The 23,730-nt window shown below is 38.6% G+C and overlaps 1 protein-coding gene across 3 annotated transcripts; it reads right to left on the bottom strand.

The window, feature by feature from the left end:
* Positions 1-246: 246 nt before the first annotated feature.
* Positions 247-23,730, bottom strand: usp10 (ubiquitin specific peptidase 10). 3 transcript variants are annotated; one of them, XM_083923407.1, is made up of 15 exons: positions 23,520-23,730; positions 16,568-16,636; positions 15,820-15,865; positions 15,349-15,408; positions 12,224-13,453; positions 9,977-10,068; positions 9,366-9,475; positions 9,221-9,279; positions 9,033-9,136; positions 8,514-8,613; positions 7,649-7,829; positions 6,067-6,232; positions 5,537-5,681; positions 4,322-4,387; positions 247-3,235 (listed from the first exon to the last, which is right to left on the bottom strand). In XM_083923407.1, the coding sequence occupies exons 1-15, from the start codon at positions 23,538-23,540 to the stop codon at positions 3,048-3,050; spliced, it is 2,637 nt and encodes an 878-aa protein (XP_083779533.1). In that variant the 5' UTR covers positions 23,541-23,730; the 3' UTR covers positions 247-3,047. The 3 variants fall into 3 exon arrangements, with proteins under 3 accessions (XP_083779533.1, XP_083779534.1, XP_083779535.1); XM_083923408.1 differs by having other exon boundaries at positions 12,224-13,450; XM_083923409.1 differs by lacking the exon at positions 15,349-15,408 and having other exon boundaries at positions 12,224-13,450.

The following is a 23,730-nucleotide window of genomic DNA, read 5'->3' as shown; positions in this document are numbered from 1 at the left end:
TATATGTTGACATGCAGGAACAAGAGAGCAATTAACAGTGTGCGGTAGACCAAGACTCGGATTGTTTTGTTGTTTTGGTTTATTGTGCACATTGTTCTGTAGGCCAGTCCAGGGTGTAGAGGCTGCATATGTTTGCAGTATTTACTGTACTTTAAGAAAGCCAAGCAGTCTTCCGACTACACTTCATTAGCAAACTGCTTTTTGCACAATCCTTTATTTGAACAATTAACAAAATAGAACGCTGGAGGCTTAAAATTAAAAGACAGTATAGATTTTTTTTTTTTAGATCAATATGCCAACAATTCCCAGCAGACAATAGTGTTAGGAGCACATACTGAAAAGAGAGACATTATTGAAGCATTTCACCAGCACATTTCCTGACCAGCCATGAGACTGAGATAAAACTGTACAACAGAAAGCTCAAAGTGTCTGTTCAAAGTCCCAACTCCAAAACATTCTTTAAAACGGGAAAGAAAATATGCAAACTTCACAACTTGTGCAGAAATGACTACAAAGCCAGCAGCACAACTGAACGATCATTAAAGTTAGAAGTTATATGGACTGTCTAAACAGCATGCCTCTGTTTCCTGTGTGGGATGAGTCGTGGACATGGCAACAAGACCTCGGATGGAGAAGGCAAAATAAAGTTTGAATATTTACATTGAAGGAAAGGCAGTAGGGCCTATATTAATATTTCCTTTGGTTTACCTGCGGGAAGGTTTCAGGCTTTGAAACCCACAAAAAAAGTCAATTGAGACTATGCACCACATTATGATGGTAAATTACATAGAGGCTAAAAAATAATTTAAATCCAATGTGAAATTATGTAATTTGGAAAATGTAACTAATTCAATTTTTAAATTCTAAGACTGAACCGAATCAGTCTTGCGAGTACCATAAGAGACGTGTTAGAGTAAATACTTCGCTGCTATTAAAATGCAGGGACATTTTTTACACTGCACCATCGCGTTGATCTGAAGCAGGAAAATGCCGGACAACCAACTTCTCAGCTGTGTACCTTGTTTTAATTAACTGTGTGCGACAAAAAGGAGGACTTGTGTAGATGACACTCAAAGTACACAAGCCTTAATCACAGAAATACTTGAGCTGATTACAGATCGATTGATTACTGATTTTGTTGAGCGTTAATACTGAGATTCTGACACTGGTGGTTGGAATGAAATGGGTCTTGAGCAAAAAAGGAAATCAATTATGAAAAGAAAAAAGGACAAGAATGGAAATAAATATCAAGCAAAGAACTAGTTCAATTTTATTCATTGTTGTGCTTTAGCCTGTGTAATTTCTTTTCAAACACCAATTCAAATGCAAGCATATTTTTTTTCTGAAGGGTGCGAGAGCATGGGGACATCCAATAAATGATCAATGACAAAAAGAAAACACTAACATCTTTTAGTAACTCAAAAAAAAAAAAAAAATCACAATCAATGAATGATCAAAAAAAAAAAAAACATCTTCAACAAAAGCAAACTATCTCCTTTTGTGCACATGTCCGGGGTTTTTCTGCAGAGCTTAGCACAGATGTAGTCCCACTTCCCCTCAACACTCAGTTTCCCTCAACTAGGAGGAAACACTGAGCCACAAAAGAGTAAATACATAGGTGTCAGGTACATTCCCCTAACTCTTCACAGACATTAGACTTGCTGTTGGCGCCTGATTAGGGTGAGACTTGTACACTGGAAAAGGTGGAAAAACATCACACATTGAACCTAAGGCAGCCCCCACTTTCTGTTGATTTGGGGGGTAAGAGGGGTGGTGTGGCTCAAAACTACACTGATAAGCCACCTATACACAGGTGGAACCTTTAGACAAGTAGAGACAAAAAAAGAATCGATAAAGAAGGAAATGTACAAAGTAAACAAGGGCAGGTTTTGCAGTGGAATCTGTCTTGATTGGTTGCCATCTCTCCAGTGCAATAACTCGAGTCTAAAAACTAGCGCAGTCCTATAGGACTCAAACAGGTTTTCCATCAGTTAGATTTTATATTCATATTTTTTTCTTTTACATTTTAATCTGAATATTTGCAAAATACGCATTTGCCTGTCATACTGTAGTCAATCATTTTATACTTTGTGCACAGAAGCATATTTGTTATTAAATTCTAAAGCGCATTATTTGTTTTGTTTTTTAGACAATCATTCTAAATCTAAACCCAGATACCATAACAAGGATTTCTCAAACAAGGAAGCTGTTCAGATCTCAGTGTACCACCTCTCTTTTTTTCCTGTTGTTGATGGCTCAAGTAGTACCTAGATTTAAAAGCATCATAAAAGTGAGGAAATGGAGGAGTTGTTTGTGTCTGTGGCAAAGAAGACAATCTGGCCTTGGGAAGAGAGACTCATGATAATGCTGGTGCTGGACCTTTTCAATGCACGAGGGCAAATTCAAATAGGCTTTTAAATGACTGCAAATTCATTGGGCCAACAGTTCTCCTCTACTATAAAAGGCAAAAACTGATATTTTTAGGTCATTTCCTTAAAAAAGGTCATTCAAACACGAGGAATTACCCCAGCAGTCCACTTGCAGCCTGTGGTAGATCGTTCTTCCTGTGTGTGTGTCCACTGTTTGCTATGCTTGAGCCCAGCTGTGGGCTCAGTCAGAAGTGTGTCTCAGGTCCTAATCTGTAACCCCTGACCCCACCTCTATCTATTCAACAGTCCTTTCCTTGCTGCTTTAAAAACAAAAAAAGGACAAAACAAAAAAAACAGCAGTGGTGCACAGAGAAGAGAGAGCAGTCACAGGGAAATCTTTGTGAATGCAGCTTGTTTCTCTTCCTCCAGAAAGAAAAAACAGACGAGGAAAAAGGTGTTGGAAAAGCTGGTTCTCAGGAAAGCGGGGACAGGAGGGAAGAAGAGGAAAATCTTGCAATAGAACAAGTTGGGCAGTGTTCCTGTTCATTAGTTTTATGTGTGTTTGTGTTGTGTCGATGTACTGTCCTGTCAACGAGTGCATTGGAGCATGGATGTTTTGTGTGCGTTTGTAAATATATTCGTTATTCTTGCATGTTTTGTTGGGATGTGTATGTGTGTCTACAGCAGGTCGACGCGGCGATAGTAGAGCAGGTAGGCGGTGCGCTCTGCAGTCTGCTTCACCACCTGGTACTGGTTGATGACCTTCACCGCCTGGTCGTCAATGCGCAGCCAGCCGTTAAGACCAATGTGGAAGACATCCGTGGTGTAATGACCGCCTGTCGCGCTATTCCCATGGTGATAGACAACTAGGGAAGAGAAGGAGGGAAAAAGACATTAAAGAAATCTGGGACATTACTCATCCTTGCCTGATAGAACTGTCAACTCGTTACACTCTGTTTCCACCTTCAGTCCAATTGCCTCCACTCTAACCGATTTCTATGGGGAAGGGGGATTCATTTTTCCCTAACCTATCACCAGAGACCAACGAATCTGACTGAATCTAACATAATTTCAAGTATACACTGATGCGTCCCATGCAAACAAACTGGTTTTGCTGTGATTTTAAAAAGGAATCTTTGCCAATTTCCAACCAGCTTTGTGCCATTGTCCAGTGTGTGCAGATAAATGGTGTGTCCCTCTGTTGCCTGTGCCTGGAGTTCCACGCTCATTCGCAGGAGGGGGTCTGCCAAGTGAAGCAATGCAGACTGCCTGCATGTACCGGCCCTTTTTTTTTTTACTATTAGCAGTTTAGCCTGAACGTTTACCCATATTGCTGTGTAATGTTTCTTAAAAAGTGGATACATCACTTACCAAACTTATTATTTTAAAGATTCTGAAAACAAAATTAAAATAGTCTTGCCTTAGTTGACAAAGATCAGAGGGATTCTGCAAACAGGCACTCAGGACTACAGGTATTTTCACGCATGAAAACAAGTGTTAACTCTGTGTCGCTCATTTGCTCATAATGCTTCTGCTTTCTCGCCTTCTCATGAATGTAATAAAAAGCTCATTGAGCTTTAAAAAAAGAGGGCTAGAACTCTATTTATAATTCAGTGATTAATTACAAATGGCTTGTACTCCAGCTGGTAGAAGTATTTCGTGGAAAATTGATCAAAACAAAACTTACTCCAAAAACATTTAATCACTGATTATGATGTCAAAGTATTTCCTGATGTCAAATGAAAGGACTAGTGTCAACCAGATGTATTCAGGTTCAGCACAGAAAGAAGCAGCCATTCTTAAAGGACTCTTGGCAGCGTTATTCATTTTTGGGCCACATCCTGGTGAATTAACAGTTCCAACAGTGATAATTTGTTACAAAAACAACACAATTACAGCCTCCCTTGAAGAATATGTAACAATGTGACTGAAAGTACAAAAGACAAACACACCTGCAAAGAGCCTGTAAGTTCTTTGGCCTTTCACAACTTTGCTCCGCACTCCAGAGGACAAAAGATCTGAAAAGAAATCACAGTTAGGAAAACTCCCTGATTGGACAGTTAAGAATTGCTTTAATTATAATTAAATACAGATTGTGTTGCACAACATCGCAATATAATAGAACTCAGAAAAACTTATGTTGTTAAAAATAGGTATTTTTGTACCAAACTTCATTTCCACAATATTATTTTTTTCATTCTGAACCCACTCCTTCCATGGATGTCTGCAGCTATTTAACATTAGCTACGCATGTTAATGACTTTGCAACCTGATTCGATCGTTGTATAATGTGTGTTATATTCATGAGTCACTCTCGTAAGTGAAGCAATACAAGTCTTTCTCTGGGAAATAATTGTTTTGAAATTATAAATCAACTCTTGGAGTTAATTTGGCCAAACATGTTGATGCGTTTTGATAGCTTTGTCCCTTATAGAGGTAGGACTGCAGTAGGGTTGTCATAATTAGGCAATGTCAATTTTTAACACAAGTAGAACTAATCGAATATAATTATGACTACAATTTTTGGCTTCTCTCAATTACATGAACATGATCGGTTTAGATATTGATGTTTAAATGCTCCGCTCAGAAATCTCTGCTGCATAAGAACAGCCAGCAACCAGGGAGCTTCAGACATTTTTTCTTCACTTTTTGGGAGCTGTAGCTTAACAGCAGCTACATGAGATAAAGCGCTCCTGAATGTTGTGGCTGCAGTCCAGAGTAGAAGAGAAATATAAAACAGATAACAGACGGGCAAAACAAAAACAAATGTCTGGAGCAGAAGGTGAAGGAAGGCTAGTCCCTTCTGATGCAAAGATTTGTACTAGCAGGAATGTAGCATAACATGGATGTGAAAGCAGTGCTCCGTTTATCTAAATGTGCAATAAAATTGTTTTGTCCTTAAAATCAACATATAATTGTGATTAATAATCGTGATGATTATTTTGGCCATAATCGCACAGCCTTAAACGAGAGCTACCCTTTTAATATATGTTTCACATATCCTAAAAAAAAAAAAAGACCTTGACAAGTCCTCACCAGGATAATGAAGACAGTAAAGTGAGGGTGAAAGTTTGCCAATAGAGAAAACTTCAAGTTAAATGTCTTTGGTCAGTGCTGGTAACTCTTGGGTCAAGTCAAAGGCCTGGTAGTGGAGCGTGGTTCCATACCTTTGCTGATTTCCAGGTCAACGGGGTAATCAATGTTCTTGGTCAGTTTCTGGCAACCTCCAGTCTTTTCAAAAACAAATCTCTTGAGATGGAGCACCAGCACAGGGGGCAGTTCTTCCAGAGTCACCCTCCGACTGATCTCAATCTGAAAACAAGGACAAAAAGTGTAGTCAGAGAAGGTGTAGTGATACTAATAAAACATTGTTCAATAAAAAAAAGCGTCATTTTCAAAAGACTCAGAAGAGTTTATTTGTAAGTGTAAACTTAAGATAAAACCCTATAAACTTATTCCAAAAAAAACAGGAGAGAGAACAAAAATGCAGAACAAGCGGAAGCATTTTGTAGGGAGTGCATCAGCTTGCTTAAAAAGTAGTGACTCGAATCATTTTGTTTTGGGGCTTTTAAAACATACAGACGTTAAGAGCTAGGCTGCAGACCAAAATTAACTGTCTCTGAAATGGACCAAAACCAGAACAATAATATTTGTTATATTTACTTGATCATAGCCTGAAAGTGTACTTTACTCTTACCTCCTGCTTGGTTTTAGAAGTGTAACCCTGGACTGACTCTCGTGCCACCAATGTTTCGAGAGCCTCCTGGACAGTACGGATCTTCTCTGACTGGATGTCCAGCTGCAAGGTAAAGAAAGGCTGCAGAGTGGCCGACTCTTTTGAGTTTTGTTGATACACCACCGATCTGACCAAGAAACAAAACATCAGGTTAGATATTTAGAAAACACAAGAAATTAGGTTATTAGGAGAAACCATTCGGTTATTGCTTGAAATAATTAAATACCAATACCCACTTATTTCCATAACTTGCATTGCTCAGTTTAAACAAGATTTTGCTACAAATGCTGAATTTTACAATCCTTAATTTGTGAAGTACCACATGTTATACTTATACAGAGTTTAAAAATAATTTCATCTATAGCTCCTCAAGATTAAATGGTCAACGCTGGTATCAAATGACCAGACCTTTATTCATTCTAAGTATATCCCGATTGTAATATCTGGTTGATTCTGATGGTCGAATGCTTCTGCTAAAAACACTTTAATTGGGAAAAATAATTTTCAAATTGTAACTGTGATTCACAAACCAAATACTCCCAAATGGGGCCTGAAAAGCCTATGGATTATAGCCAAGCTCAGTGGGCGTACACACCACACTCTGTAAACATACAGTCTTGTATTCCATTTCTCTCTGGTTGCAACCATTTCTGAGAAAATAATCCTATAAGACACTGTGCAACCAGTGTGGAGACTAGGACTGTGCCAGACCAGAACCTCGTAGAACATATTATTTAGGCAGGCTACACCCGCACAGGTTCTTTCCAATTTGTCTGAAAGTTAAGGCCGTTGTTTGTGAATGTGTGCCCCACGTCTTGCTGTCGAGACTTCTCACCACAATTGGCCAACAGAGGCTGTTATTCTAAAGGACTGTGGGTAGCTGGACAAAAGCTGGAGCTGGTTAGTGGCAATCGGATTTGTGATGCCACCGCGAACAGAGGTCAAAAGCAGCTACTAGCAAACACTTGATAACATAATTATCTCCCTAGGTTGGTATATCAAAAGAAGCCTTAACCAAAAAGGAGATAAAGCTCTGTTGTGTTTTTGAGAAACTATGCTTTCAAAATATTAAACAACTCCAACATACATTATTTTGTGAGCACATACTTTCAGTTATTAACACTGAATCACAAGTTGCACATTTTTTACAAAACAAATGTTTCTTCTTCTATTCCTGTCTCTTGTGACAATGGCACGAGAGACTGTCTGAATAAGAGCAAGAACTTGCTGTACCACGCCTAGGAAGGGAGACTGTCATTCAGTAACACAGCTCCCATGGTAACGTGGACATAGTTTTAAACAACTAATTTATAAACAATGCATCCAACAATGACATACGCATTAGACATCACAAATAGATTATTAATACTCACATCGTTTCCGCTGTATTTACAAAACACTTATATGTACACAATTCAAGTATTTCTTTACAAAAACATGCGTTTTCAGAACAAGCCATTCACTGGCCGGCAGATTACAGAGCTCTCTTTATATTGGAAAAAATGTATTTCTAAAACACCTTCACAGCGATCTGTCAACGTACCTGATGTGTCCACCAAATATGTCAGTGATGGGTGTGCGAACAAAGTCAGCTTGGCGAGTGATGGAAGTCTTATTTCTAGGGCCAACTTGCTCCCATTCGTCATCACTACCTTCTTCCTCCCTATCAGCAACATCTTCCTCGACACCTGGCTGGGACTCCGGTCCATTGGGTGTGGGAGGTTCTATTCAGAAAACATGAGAGCAGCTAGAATAACCACCATATGCATGTCTCTCAGTAAGCAACCAAATGTCTTCCCTCCTGTTCTTGAGTTATGAGGTTGAATAATAAAGAGAAACATGTCACAGTGAAGTTGACTTTGACCTTTAGGACAGAAAATGGCATCACTTCATCATTTTATGTTATTAGACTATTTTATTTGAAATGTCATAAGTAGCTTATATTAGGAATTCATGAGTAATGGCATGAGTCATTTTGTGAGGTTACAGTGACCTTGACATTTGATCTTCAAAATCTTATCAGGTCATCCTTGATTCTAAGTGGCAAATTTGAAAACAATCCCTCCAGGGATTCCTGAAATAGTGCGTTCACAAGAATGGGATGGACAGGAAACCCAAAAACTGTCGTCGGCATAAAAACACTTTAAAAGGAAAAAATCAAGTTAAAATGAACCCCTTTATTGAATCCCATATCAGTTCACAAGTTGGAGGAAATTGAATAGCACTTCACCAGATCATGATATAATACTAAACTTTCATTAAGCTGAAATTTGGATTTGTGTGTTGGAGTTCATGTTTATTGTAGAGTGAGAAATTGTAGATTTGTCAAGTCAAATTCAAGGATATCTCAAATTATCTTATCTTCCTTGTGATATGGTTTTTATATGAAAGTGGAAAAAGATGCTTACTCTCTTCCTGAGGCGAGATTAGTTTTTTCAAAGCCAGCATCTCCTCATGCAGTCCATTGAGAGTGAAGCCAAGATACTCCTCCGCATCCTCTTGCCGGCCCTGCGAGTGAAGCACAAGGGCATGAGCACCACTTAAAACACTACCAAGAATGCTTACTGTCAAATGAAGCACGAGTCTGCAGAAATGAGTGCGAAAACAGTCATTCGTTGAGGTAAACAGACAGGGAGGTATGTTTTAAAAGTGACACAGGATGAACGTAAGCCTCATTAAATATCAAAAGACAACCATCTAAGTGTTTCAGTTGTTTCATTCATTAAAACTGAATCAGAATTGACTCAGCATGTGTAATGCATGAACTGCATCTATTCAGGTGAGTTGTGAAATTCTGAACTGAAAAATGTAATAAAAAAACAAAACAAGGACATTCCCTTCAAGCAGTATCTGTTCCAGAGTGGGATCATTAACAAAACATTACTTTGCAGTGAATATGGATCCGATCCAGAGGCAGCATGACTTACCTTCTCGGAGAGACTTGACTTGGTGAGAGTTAGGAGTCTATAAATGTAGGTCGGTTCAAAAGGTACTCCAGGCCGAATGTCTTTCATGACCTTATCACCAACAGCTGTGGACACAGTTACAAACCATCCATCATTGATGCCGACAAAGAAATACCAAGTGTCTTTGGACATGCTGTCGAACGTCTTACCTTGCTGTTTGGCTTTAGATGGCACAGGCATGTTGTTGAACTCATTCACCAGCCTTACACTGTCAGAGAAAAAGAAACAACGGTGATGTCTCTGAGCTACACAAACATTAGCAATTTAATTTCAGCTTGCAGAAATTCTACGTACAAGTTGTCCGTCATGGGTGTGGAGGTACATGGTCTCTGCGTTTCATTATGCAGAGGAATGGACTTCATCAGGTGATACATGGGAGGGCACGCAATCAGGGCCTGTAGGGTCTGAGTGTTCAGAGTCAGGGAGGAAAACAGCATGTAGGAAAAGTTATACAACAAGCTGCTGTAATACTTATTTTGACCAAGGGATGAAAACCTAATTTGATGAAGCCCTACTGTCATTATGTAGCTTTTAAAATAGAAAGGTCTTAAATTTTAGATTTTTAGTTTTTTTTCCCAGTCATACCGAATCAAAAACGATTAGTCATTCATAACATGTTTTGAGCTTTTCTTAGAAAGAACAATTATATTTTCCAGGCTTTAGAGGAAAGTTGCCAGGCAGAGCTGAAACTTACTCATCCAAAGAAAAACAACTACATTTCAGAATGGCACAATATTTTTAAAAACTAATCAGCTTCCCTGGGAAATGTATTTTGTCCCATTTAGCCTAGCATCAATATAAGAGATAGTTACATTAGCCACCGCCAAACTTATACATGTGTAAACAGTGTTGATGGTTTTCTTTTTTAAGTAGCAGGTGAAGTAAAAAGCACAGTGAAAGGATACAGCGTTGATATAGCACCAGTTCCCTTTGTTGATCAGTCCTCTCGGCTGCAAAGACACTGGTTTATGTATCAACTTCACATTCTCAATAAGTTCTGGGGATTCAAACAGATACAAGATTTATAAACAGGTAGCCCTGTGCAACTCCAGCAAATAATGAAAACGCATGTCAGTATTATTTTGTGCATACTTTCAGTCATTAACACAGAATCTGTGATTTAGGGGTGAAGATTATAGCAAAAATATTCCTGAATCACAAGTCATACATTAAGCCAAAACAAATGTTTCTTCTTCTATTCCTGTCTCTTGTGACAACGGCACAAGAGACTGTCTGAATAAGAGCAAGAACTTGCTGTACCACGCCTAGGAAGGGAGACTGTCATTCAGTAACACAGCTCCCATGGTAACGTGGACATAGTTTTACAACAGAGTATACATAATGCATCTATTGACAAATACATACTAAACAATACAAATAGATTATTAGTATGTTAAAATTGTGTGTGTATCTTTTGCATCTTGTACACCTTATCTCTTTCGTAAATGTATATAACTTAACCCTGGAGCAGACTTAACACTATCAAATTAACACATTCAAATAAATTGCGTTGCAGGATACAGGCTATAGTTTGAACTATTCTGTACTATGATCCCACAGAAAAAAAAACAGTGTGTCAAGATGACACACTGGTGCTTTTTAATATATGTAATTTCAGCAGTTTTGGCGTTTTAAAGTATCTAGCTAAGAAAATCATGCTCTGCAGATAAAAATACAGCAACAATGTTTTCTGGTTTATAAGTATACATGAGTAAGTGAAATTTGCACCTCAAAGGGGAACAATATGGTACTACCAAGGGCTGTGCACTTTAGAAGAAACACAGTGTGCTTAAAATGTGCACATTTGAGTTCAAAGTGGAACTCAATCCAAAGAGTTTGGGTAGACACACAAATGAGGTCTATGGAAAATTTCAGTACCTTTCTGAGATTACAACTCTACAGCAACTCATACATCAACAGAAATGCAGCATACTCCAGTTCATCTGAACAGAGGAATCCCCCAATATTGCACAATACGTTTAAGAGATGGTATGCCCCATTAACAGGGACAAAAAAAAAAAAAACAGTTCACAATGACATGGCCCAGTAAAATATTTAGCATCAGGTATCTGGTGTTTATGTTCCTAAATAAATGAACCCAAAAGTGATCTCAAATCACACAAAACGGGGCTTGTTTGTGTTCACTCCAACATATCCTTCTCCACATGAAGCAAAACCACAATTTTTTTCTAGCTTGACCTGATAAATAAGATTTTTCAAGAAAGCATTTCCTCCTCTTCTGGAAGTTGCAGACTACATTAAACAGCATGTGTGCCAGTTTATGTTTTGTTTGTGTCAGGCTGTCATATCTCTATGATAAAGAAAGAGGACATAACATCTCCCTGTTTTGGATGTAAACATCTCAGTGGCCAAATTATTAATCTAAATTGCAGTTAAAAGGACATTTTTGGCTATTCATCAATGCAAAGTGAAATATATTTCATGGTGTTGAAATTGCACCCTGAAATAATAGTACAACAACCATCTGACCACAACTTGACATATGAAATATACATTTGCACACAACATACTGTATGTGCCTCTTTGAATTTAACACTTGAGGGGACACATAGGTGTTCTGTCTAAAGGAAGATGCCACTTCAAAATAATAGCAGAATACTTACAATATCTGAAAAAAATCAAATTTGCACCTGTGCTATAGTGAACATTCCTGTGTTCACAAAATATGAACCTTGCGAGGTTTACTTATAATAGTGTTGGTTAATGAAATAAAGTGGCTTACACAAATGTGACTGATGACTTAACGTCATTCTGGATCTAGTACCACCATCTAGTGTTCATTTCTTAAACTACTTGAACATGAGAGCAACATGTATTTTACATTTCCCTGTGGCAAGGAGTTATTGAGGTATCTGAGCAATACATGCATATATAAATATATATGCAAGATATTCAGCAGCAGAATATGACTACTTGTCACTTCTACTCTATAACATAAAACCTTTCACTCACATAGGAACACAAACAGAAGAAACCGTACAATTGTCTCAACATTGCCACCAAGTGGAAGGGGAGAGAATTCTGTAGCGATGCACAAGCCTCTTGCAGAAAAACACTTAAAGCTGAAACTATATAAAGCAGAAATAATGAGCTATTTTTTAAGAGTTATACAATGCATTTTCATATAATACCTGCAAGTTTAGGGGCCATAGGATCCTCTGAAACATGGACAGGGCTGTCTTTGACCTCCCCAACTTTCTCAGGCTCCTCTGGCGTGGCAAGGGAAGGAGACACAACTTCCACAACATTCTTTACCTCAACAAAGGCCTGAGGGCCCCCAGGCAGAGGCTTGGAGTTGTGGAAGAGGCTAGCCCAAGATTTGGGGAGGTTGGCAGTAGGTGCAGCTGCAATCGCAGGCGAATGGGCCTGCTCTGTCACTACCAACTGGGCAGCAGAGACTGGGGAGACCTGCTGAGCCTGCTCCCCACTCTCACAGTCTTCTTTGAGTTCATCTGCACTGACAAGAGTATCAGGCTCTGCTAACCCATTGGCCACCCCACTGTCTGCTAGCTCCCTTCCCTCCAGTTCAGTAGTCGTAATGGAAGTGGCGACAGAGGGGGTGGCCACGGCAGATGAAGGAGGAAGAGGGGATTTGGAGCGGGGGCTGTGTGGAGTATCTGAAAGTTTGGGGCTCTGTGGAGCCAAATGATCAGGCGGCTGATCTGCAGTCCTCGGCCCCTCTGTCATTCCTCTGCTTTGAGAGGAGGATGAAGAGGAGGACATTGCATTGTTGCCATCTGATAAAGAGGCAGCTCCACTTGTTAAGTCCAAAGAAGAGTCATCAGGGCTATCACAAGTCCTCTGATTGGCAGTGGATATGGGAGCAAACATTGCAGCTGCAACAGCAGCTGTTGATGTTGCCGTGGAGACAGGTCCAGGGGTGGAAAGTTCAGCCCCCAACAATGCCTTATCGTCCACATCTTCAGCACTGTTGTGTGGGCCACCGATTGCATGTCCATTCACCAGTGCTGTCATGGGCGTCCCATCTGCTGCACTGCTGCTGTTGCTGCTGCCAGTTGACGGGTCCAGGTAGTTGTAATACCCCGGCGGTCGCTTTTTCTTTTTCTTCCTCTCTCGCTGTCCCAGGCTGCCAGGGTCCATGTCCTGGCAGGCCTGGTGATTGTCCATGGCAGAGGCCTCAGAGTCAGGGCCATCCAGCGAGTTGAAGTCCATTTCATCAGGGACATCAGGGGCTGGAGGAGCTGTCTGTTGGGCCTTCTGGGCCGACTGGCAGCCCAGGATGAACTCTGGAGCCTGGGGGTTGAGGGTGCTTGAGACCTTGAATATAGGATCGTTAACCCCTGCGGGCTTGGAATCCATCACCTCGTCAACACCAAACTCAATGCGCTGATAGTCTTCTGCTGCAGATGACAATTAAATTAATTAGAAACACAATGACAGCTTACTTTTTTATTGATTTTCTTTTTAAATAGACACTCTTGTATTTTATTCCCTGCTTAAGTTTTTTTTTTTAATGAAATCCTTATTTCTGAGCTAAGCAATCACAAGGTTGTGGGAGCTCTCTGACAGACTCAGACATACCAATAAAAGGAACAAAATTTTGCTGTAGCTATTTTTAACTCCAACAACTACTGTTGTGTCTATGCTCAAAGAAAGTTCAATCCTCAAGTGGATTCAAGGAATGTTGCCAAAATATCCTGATGTGGGGTGATTTGACATTTAACATATAAATTTAGGCAGAGGGTGGGCAATATAGTTGGGACTTGTTTGTTTTCCTAAACCAGCCATCAATTGGCCAGATCTGGAAAGCTGCAACACAAGTCTATGCGGTTCTGAAAACTTTGTCGATTGCCACGATTACATTTAATTTGATTTATTAGTTTCTATATAAACAATTTCAATAAGGGTTCGGATGCAAAACCACAATCATTGGACATATTTCATAAAATGTGATTTTATGGACAATTCCAATTTGTTTTTAAAAAGACTGACAATTGTTATTAATGGAAATTATATATATAAAATTATGGCAATATTGGCATACTAGAAAACATAACAGGCATACCTTACTTTTTCCTAGCATTACGCACCTTTCAACATTAATTAAGTTTTACACAATATTCTTTTATAGATGGCGAAGACATTCAGTTTAAATTTAAATATTTTCAACTGCATTATTTAAACTGGGATGCAGAGGACAGATTTATTTATTTATACACGATTATATTTTATTATTTGAGACCTCAAGTAACACTCAAATGAAATCTGTAAATGAACCATCATTTTATACAGTTTAGGTATTCTGATGTGACATTTGATCAACAGATGATGTTGATGTTTGCTGGTGTAGCAATTTATCCCAAATGAAGCTAATATGTTACTTGGGGGAAAGATATTTCAATTGTATTAACCCATAAATGTCCTCTGCTGCATTTTCAAAATGCCCTGAAATAAAGTTGGAATAAAAATAATGCATTTCAAATATTTTATGTATTTTGAAGATAAGCCAAAAGTGAAATGGTCTATATACTTTCATAATGAACTGCACATCAATAATACATAAAAAACGGATTGTTTTTTCTATTAACATTTTAAAGTGTCAACAATGTACACAAACAAATGTATGCCATCATTACAAACCTTCATAGTTTAGTTCAAATGTGTTGCATGATAGTTTAAATAGTAAAATTATGCAGAGGCGCAAAGTTAAAAAACAAAACAAAAAGGTGAACAAACAGGAAACATTAGTAAGTGCAAATCAGAAAAATCATCCAAGTGGCTTTCATCATGACAAAGCTAACTGGTCACCCAAAACTGTAAACCCTGATGTTCTGCAGGGGTTAAGGGGTTACGAAAACATCAGTTACTTCCTCTACTGGAATTAGAAGATCTTCTGTTAGTGCTGAAATCATACTTCATGACTGTAAAATGCATTCAGAAGTAAAACCTCAACAAAGCAAGGCGAAATATGTACACACATGTTAGCAATCACATAAAACCATAACTATGCCCTTAGCACAGTAAATAAGCTATAATTGTTAAATCTTACAAATTCAATCTGATTTTAATTCAACTTGGAGCCCTGCAGTGGTGAAAATGCATTATATGCAAGAGAAGATAAGATACTTAATAGTATCTTGAGCATGCAAAGCTCTACAGATTTTACCAACAGGCAAGAGAAAGAATACAGGCGCAAGGTTTAGAAAGCCACCAGTTTTTGAAACCTGGATTTTGAGTTTTACAGCAAACGTACAACAGCTAATCAAGCCACAGGGTGTCAGACTCCTCAACTCACCGCAAACCTGCAGTCCCATAGACTCCATAATATAAGGTACAGCAGGAGAGCAGTAACTTCCTAAATAATCAATACAAATCAAGGTAAGGCAATTGTCATGTGCAAATGGGTACCATTTCAAAGACAGGTGGCTGCTATTACATTTTTAATTTGGTGGCTCGAAATTTAAAAGAATAAAAAAGTCTGATGTATTCTTAAAATAATGAAATGGTCAAGGTCTACTTGGACATGTAATCCATTCTAAACAATATATACTGTAATTATAAATATATGCAAAAATAATCACATTGAAAAGAATTCCCCTGCCAGGCAAGTCAGGTCAGTTCAGCCTGGGCTTCTATCTTACATTTTTAAGACCTGCTTTGAAAAACTAGTCATTCACTAAGAGCATGAAAATAGTCTTTTGATGTGAAAAAATGTTTAAAAGAAAATACATTATCTAGCAATTGAGTGTATGTGGAATGTACATACCAGAAGACTGACTGACGCACGGGACTTTGTCATTGAACGGAGGAAGCTGTGTGGAGGCAAAATGCAAAATTAGGAGCTTTGAAAAAACATATTAAACATTCACCACTATGGCGGAATTACATTTAGAAGCATCATGAAGCATCAAATAACGGGTCATCGACACCAAGAACTATATCTATGATGATTACTATAATGATTTGAGCATCCACACTGAAGAACGTTAAAACTTTCTGTAAACAGTGACGCCAAGCCCGCTGAATGCTCCAAATGTGTCAGAGCTCCACATGTTCTTTGTCTTCTGTATTATTGGGTTTCCTAAATGCCATTAAAAAACATTAACATTCAAGAGCTACAGTTCAGAAATGGCAGATACATTTATAAAGCCCTCAATGTAGTTATTGGTAATCAGATATTTGTAGTTATAGTTCTTGGTGTTGCCGCCCCTTACCAATGTAAGATGATTGTCTAGGTCATTTGAAATGGAAATAACTGATTCATACTATGCCATAACATTAATTTTCAGGCTTTGTGAAGCTAGGAGAGGAGGGGCAAACTCTGAATGCTGTATGTTTACTAGTAACAAACAGTAAGTGAAACATATAGCTTAAATAGTGGTATCTTTGCAATAGGTTTTGGGCAACCTGAAGTCTCAGATTAGTTTTAGTTTCAAAATTTGAATTACATTTCCCATGAACCCGTGCAATAAGGATTTATTAATGTAAAAAACAATTGTAATCCAGCTCCTTACCTCTACATAACATCGTGGAGTCACAAAAAACTGATTGATCTCATCAGGGCTGAATTCCCCGAAGATGTACTGTGGGAAAGAATCAATATAACCATTAGTTTAAAAGAAAGGCAAATGTTCTAAAATCCACTTTTCTCAAAAAATATTTTTGATCACATGTCCAATTAGGAAAGTGATCTTGAATTGCCTGAAAGGCCATTTAAGGAGTCAAAAAAACTTGAGCTCATGCATCAATATAAAAATATCAAATCAATGATAAGTCAAATAACAGTGACGGACAGGGACTTTCACTTCATAACAGGAACTGATTCAAAGGGCGCCGTTATTGAATATCTAGGTACAATGGCTCTTACAAGAGTCTGTCAGTCATCACCCAGCCATGACTCCAATGCTAACTTGTGGAAAAGTGATGATTCATTTACTGTGTTCATAAATCATGTACACAAACAGCTCATATTTCATTCCAATAATGTTTGCGTCTTGTGAAGTAGTTTGACTTGATAACACAAAGTACCCTCATCCCCAAAACAAAGCAGACAAGGTGTATGCATGCTAGTAACTTTATGCACTTTTTTGACAGCATAAATCTAACGATGCAGCCTGAGCCTCTTATGAGAGACTTTTGACTCATGCTAGTGATTTTTAAAACGACCTGGATCCACAGAGTCACTGCTAACTAGCTCTCCTTATGTCGGCTGGAAATCTGAAGCAGTAAACTGTCAATAATTAAATGATACATTAATCACTTCCGATAACAGCAAAGGTGACTGATTGCTTGAACACTGAACTTTGCTGTTGCTGGATTTCTCAAAGACAGTTTATGAGATATATGTTCAGTTACACCACAAAGAAAACATTACCAAACTATTGTTTAAAGCTTAAAGTACTATTATGTTTGTTATTTTGTAAATCATGTGCACGTATGTAGGAATAACCTGCTTTCTGACTATAATTAACTTCAATCCAGTTGCACAAGGACTGTAGGAATTTGAGTTCCCTTTAATACCTGGCCAAGAGCACAATTATATTTCTCCTTCTCCTATATTTCTGTTGCTGTGGAGAATGTTATTTCGCTTCCATGTACACCGAGTGTGTACTATGGTAGTGTCAATAAAGATGAATCTTCTCCTGATATGTCCGGTGGTTAACTGGTGAGGCAACAACACTTGCATAGTGTATATGCCACAGATTTGCCATAGCTGTGAAAATTTCAGTCTAAAATCTTGGATGGACTTTTAATTGAAGAAAAAATGCCATGGTACAAATATTGGCTAAAAGGAGTTTGATGAGGCCTTTTAGGAGCATTTCTGGGTATTTGTATGTTAGGGTTGGTCCAATGGATGATGCCATCGTCTTGGGGAGGAAAAGCTACACAGGTGAGCTCCGGACAGAACTGAAATGAATAAATAACTGAATTGCAGAATGCAATATCACTACTTCTCCCATTATTTATCACATTCAGAATATTGTCTTTTATTGTTATTGTTATTTATATTGTTATTATTTCATGCATTGTATTTACTGTAGTTGTGCTACAGCCCAAACAGATGACCCTTACGCCGTTAGGGGAAACACTGCACTGTGCCAGCCAAGTGTTCACATTTGCAACAAAAACACAAAGCAACGGAGAAAAGGTGAAATGAACTCACTAGCCATGTCATTAATCCTGTCATTGCAATAAACAGAGGGACGTGAAAAGGGAGGCACAGAGAAAAGAAAGTGCAGCTCAAGCATATGTAACTCTGTGCAAACGAGGCCCCACGCGAGGGCCCACATTGCTGAAACGGCACTACAAGAGACAAACAGCCAGCCATAATCCAACGGCCTCAGGAAGGCTAATACAATCACAACAGAAAGAATGTCCCTTTGCTTCTTTCTGCAGGCGTGCCACACGTACCACACTAAGCTTCCCTTGCTGTTCGTTTGCACCGAGGATTACAACAAATTAGCCATCTGTATGATTTCAACAGTTTAGTGACGACACCACAGGAGCACACAAACCTGGCTATAGGAAGAGCCTAGCATAACAATGAGCTGACATACAGTATGATGGTATATTTTTGTTAATTTTTACTACCATTTACTGACAATGGCTCACCATTTATGATTATTGGTCGCTTCTTTTGAGAGGGCCTGTGAATGTTCTCATTTGTCCAGGTCATCGATATCCCCAAAGCAATTTCAGTCAAAAGCAACTGGACATTGTTGCAAAACTCAAACTTCATGGCACTGTTAACCTACCTTACATCAGCTACTTTGCTAATCTATTACTGGCTTCCATCAGGGCATTTATCAGTTTGGCCGCTGGATTTTTTCATCTCCTGGTTTTTTTGAGCGTTGAGTGAAAAAGTTCATTTGGAACATTGCTCCAACACGTAGCAAAATGTAAAAACATCCAAAATACACACTTTTGTTGTATTTAAAAATGTTAAACAGGTATTATTACATCATACGAATCACTTCTTTTCGAGTAGGGCTGCAACGAAAGATTATTTTCATTCAGAGTCATCTGCAGATTAGTTTTTAAATTAACAAAATAATAGTTTGTTCTATAAAATGTCAGAAATTAGTCAAAGATCCATCCCAGTTTTACACAAAGTTCGAGGTTATATCTTAAAATGTCTTGTTTTGTCGGTTAAAAACTAATATATATTCAGTTTAATATGATATAAAACGGAAAAATGGAATGCATTTAAATATTACTTCCTGATTATAAATATCGTCTTATCTATTAGTAGACTACTCGTTGCAGCTCTATTTCCGCGTATAACCCGGCCAAACTCCCCCAAAATACTGAATCCTGCTAAAGCAATCTGTTTATTCTAACCATAGCAGAGGAAACAGCAGCACTACTGTGCTTGTTCTCTTAAATTGGTATGCAGAGTTATTAATGGACAACTTGGCGTGTGACAATGCTGCAGCGCCGCTACAAATAAGGTCAGACTAGTCTTCAATGGATCTCCAGAGCACGCCTGTGCCTGCATATTGGTGTGATGTAGTAATAGAGTGACATATGATTACAAGGCATGAAATACAGTATGACAGTGGAACAAAAGAATCCATGTCAATTATTCTGCTAGAAGAAATGTGCTATGAAACGAAATAAATTACTCAGCAATTCAAGAATGCGGTAACACCTTAATTTATTGATATGTTAGCAACAAGACAAAACAATCATCTAGACTTTAATTTGTCTAAATTTATAGTTATTTGAACATTCTGAGACCTGCTAGGCTTTAAAAGATAAAAGGAAGATATAGAAATGACAATCTCACCCCCTGATATTAATTATCTCTAGCACAACTAGCACGCAAGTGTTTCTCTTTCTGATGTTCCCTGCGATCAAACCCTCAACCATTTCCCATTAACTCCTATATACACACACAGAGCTGCCCCTATATTTTGAATACCAATGCTTTAACTAATACAGCCCAACAATAGCCTTACAACATATTCTACTTTACGTTTTATATTCTGTCGAATATTATCGTGTTAAACTGCAAAGTGTTTAAAATTTGGTTTACTCCCTGGCATAAATGGGATGGCTCAGGAAGGGTTCTCTGTTACTAATGTGTGGCATAATCAATGTGTAGAGCTGCAAAGATTAGTCGATTCAGAAAATTACATAGCAACTATGTTGATAATGAATTAATTGTTTATGTTTGTAAACACAAAACATTCACTGTTTCCATTTTGTTTTTCTACTCGACTGAATCTCTTTGGGTTTGACAGTAGTTCAAACAACAAGAACTTGAACATCAGTGTTTTCTAACGTTTTATAGGTCAATCATTTAATTGAGAAAATAATCCATGGCCTAATCAATAATAATAATAAATTGTCAGTTGTGGACCTGACTTTATATACCTGCAAGATTTTGATATACATAAGTCATAAGCCTGACATAGCATTTAGCATGCAACATTTAGCATGTTAGTGTGACGTGGTTATGTGCTCATCTCAAAGTATAGCTGAGGCTGCCTGGAGTTCACTATTGCATTTTATGCAAGTCTTGTTGATTATGTGTGTTGAAAAGGTTGGACAATTGACTATGAGGCCATTCCTTGTTACAATGAGGACAGCCAATTGAAAAATTCTGTAGGACTGCATTATTATTTATTATTAGAGTAGATCCATGTCAAGCAAATATCAACGTGCATGCACCGGGAGGAAGATCACCGTTCACATCGTTTACTAATGAGGTTGAGGTCATATAATGCCAGTGTCTATGACAGTGCGCTAAGCTAAATGCTAATGAGGAAAAATGTTGATTTCCAACTGGCTGATGCGAGTCATTTGGTGGACTGTTGCCAGTGGGTGAACGGGGAGCTCCAGGTGCTGGCGCTGTTCAAGTGAGAAGTAGGACCATATTCTCATCAACTTCTATACAATCACACTTCTTTTTGCAATCAGAGAAGTTTCCCCCTGCTGGACATATGTGAGAATGCAGGTCGAAGGCACCCGACTTCACTTTTCCAACACGGCCTCTACGTCTATCTTAGTTATACTATGGTTGAGAGAAATAAACTACAGTGCCTTTTTCAGTGTAACAAAGAAATGTTACCTGAAAGCAACGCATAGTTAATTTGTGTGTTTTAGTAGTTACTGGAGGACATCACCTTTCTGAGACATAAGCTACAACATGTTTTAGCTACACAGGCAACAAATGCCACAGCATCTAGATGCCTAATATAAGCCAATAAACTGGTTAATGAGGACATTTCAGTAGGTTTTTCTTAAGTTGGTGAAGACAACCTTAGAAAAGCACATCCATAGCTACATCTCAGTGGTTGACCACGCATTAATGAAACGTTTCATAAATTGTTGAAAAAAACAACCAAATAATATGGCATGCTTTTGTTTAAATGTGACATTTACAAGCCAGTCTAAAGGATAGTTTTTATTTCTATTGTCTTCTTCAAATCCTTCATCAATCTTTTTCAGTGTCAGTAAATATATTGATTGTTGACTACATGTATAACTGCAACTATTTAAGACGCTATTGCAACTAATCTCAATGCTTTTATGTAGCAAACCACTGCCTACAAAGAAAACATTACTAAAATATATGATTTCAGCTAAGCTTGAATAAGCTATGAATTAACTGGACAAAATGATAAACATTGATGTTAGCACACTAATTTTAGGTTGCTCGCTTGCTCATCTGCTGTACTTAGTTATCAGATTACTTTTTTTATTTTATTTATTAATTTAACCTGCAGAGGCAGATACAGAACAGCATCAATAAGTATTTCCAGAATGTCCTGTTTTGTTAAGTTCATACTCGGAAGAGCTGCTGCTGTGTCTTGATCTGCCTATGATTATTTGGCTGCACCACCAGTGTATCAACTTTTCTTTCTGAATTTGGTTATCTTCTTGATATCAGTTCTAATGTAACACTCTTAGGATTTTTTTTCTATTTTTACTTCAATCACCTACATTTTAGATGAGGCATTAAAACGAGCTTTAGTAAAACTGGGGGAAAAATGGCTGCCAAAAGGCAACCAGTCCAAACCAAATAGTTGAAAGGGGTCCAAATCTGGTAGCAGAAGGACACCGGGCAACTCTGTCAATAGTCAATTTAAACTATTTACAAAGTTTAATATGTTACGCTATTCATTCTATGAAATTTTCACAGCACATAAATACCCCATCACGGAAGGATAATTCAATAACGATGGATGTGTAATGCTTCATTTGAGAGGCGAAAGACAGAAAAGAGCTGACAGCTGTGTTAAAAAGAAGCTGAAGCAGGTTTTCCCCTGAAGCTTTCACTTTGCTGAACAGCCAATAGAAACACTGAATTCTGGAGGCCAGGAAGGAGTGTGGAAGCATGGAGAATTAAGACTTTAATAAAAGGTTTCCCTTAGTTGGTTTCTGGTTATTGAGCTGTCAGACAAGAGTTTGAGCCCAGTGAAGCCTGTATCCCTGGTTGGAAGTTTCATTTTTGTGTGATTTTTTGTCCCAACGTTAAATTTAGGCAATATAACTAGAAACTTCAGACCTTGCATGGTTCTGCAGCATGCATAGCTAGACTTCAAAATGGGCCTTCCCACATGATGGCTAACGTGCATAGAAATAACGCCAAACTTGCTAAAGTTATCTACAATCTAAGTCACACGGAGGCTGGCGGTGTAACAGCACACTCTCAATTCTGTCTTTTGATTGTTTTCATGTATAATAAATATATCTCTAGCAACCGAGGGCCCACACTGTCGCATTTGAATTTAGCTAAAGCAGCTAGCGGACTGACTGCAGAGTGCAACCACACCATCCGCGCAAAGCTTGATAGCTTGCTAATAGCTAAGTGACCAGAAATCCTGGCTCACACAAGTACTTGGAAATGGCAAATCATCACACGGAAATCATTAGACAAAACCAGTATTATGACCCCTAACCTGCCTACAGCAATAAACTGGCTGGTTAGTTATTACCAGATATGAAAATATGCGCTCGGGGAAAGAGGCCTGTCGCAGCACTGAGCAGGTGGGCCATGCACACACGCAGCACCTTTCTGTGTCGCTTTAACACATGTCACTGATGGGATCCCACACTTAAGAGTCACTCAACATTAGACTTAACGCACACTTTGATGTCATTTAGCCAAACGTGGCTGTCATATCCTTAAAAACTGCTGCAAATAGCGCCGCTATCTCATTTGAATGGAGGGCCTGTTAGCTACCATGCTGTTCGTGTTTCAATGAGGCTTAAAGGGGGGTGGGGTGGGGGGGGCATTAGCAAGCACTTTTTACTTCTTACATTTTCAATGACACGACTTGCCAGATTTTTCAAATAACACGCCCATGACCGAATTGCTACTATAGTACGGCACTATTTTAGGTCAGAAGGTTGCACATATGAGGCGCAGTTGCGGGTCTATAAATAACGTGACACGGAGTTGCAGCAGGAGTTGTTTTTGCAGGCTAACGTTAGCCACAGCTAGCTTAGCTCTACCTGGTTGCTGTGAGAAGCCATGCTCCCGGTGAGGTTTTCTCTCCTCCCGCTGACAAGATGAAAACTCTCCCGAGAAAGGTGTTGTAGGTTTGCAATGACCGTTACGAAAGGTGTCCTACTTCGACGTCATTGTCATTTTCCCAACGTTGTCCTGGCAGTCGTGAGTTTTGATCCATGCAATGCATCAGCACTTCATGCCGCTCGCCTTGCC

This window comes from Echiichthys vipera (genome assembly GCF_963691815.1).
Source record: "Echiichthys vipera genome assembly, chromosome: 1".
Taxonomy (NCBI): Eukaryota; Metazoa; Chordata; class Actinopteri; order Perciformes; family Trachinidae; genus Echiichthys; species Echiichthys vipera.
Note: the sequence above shows the minus strand (reverse complement) of the source record. Positions and strands in the feature narration are given on the sequence as shown.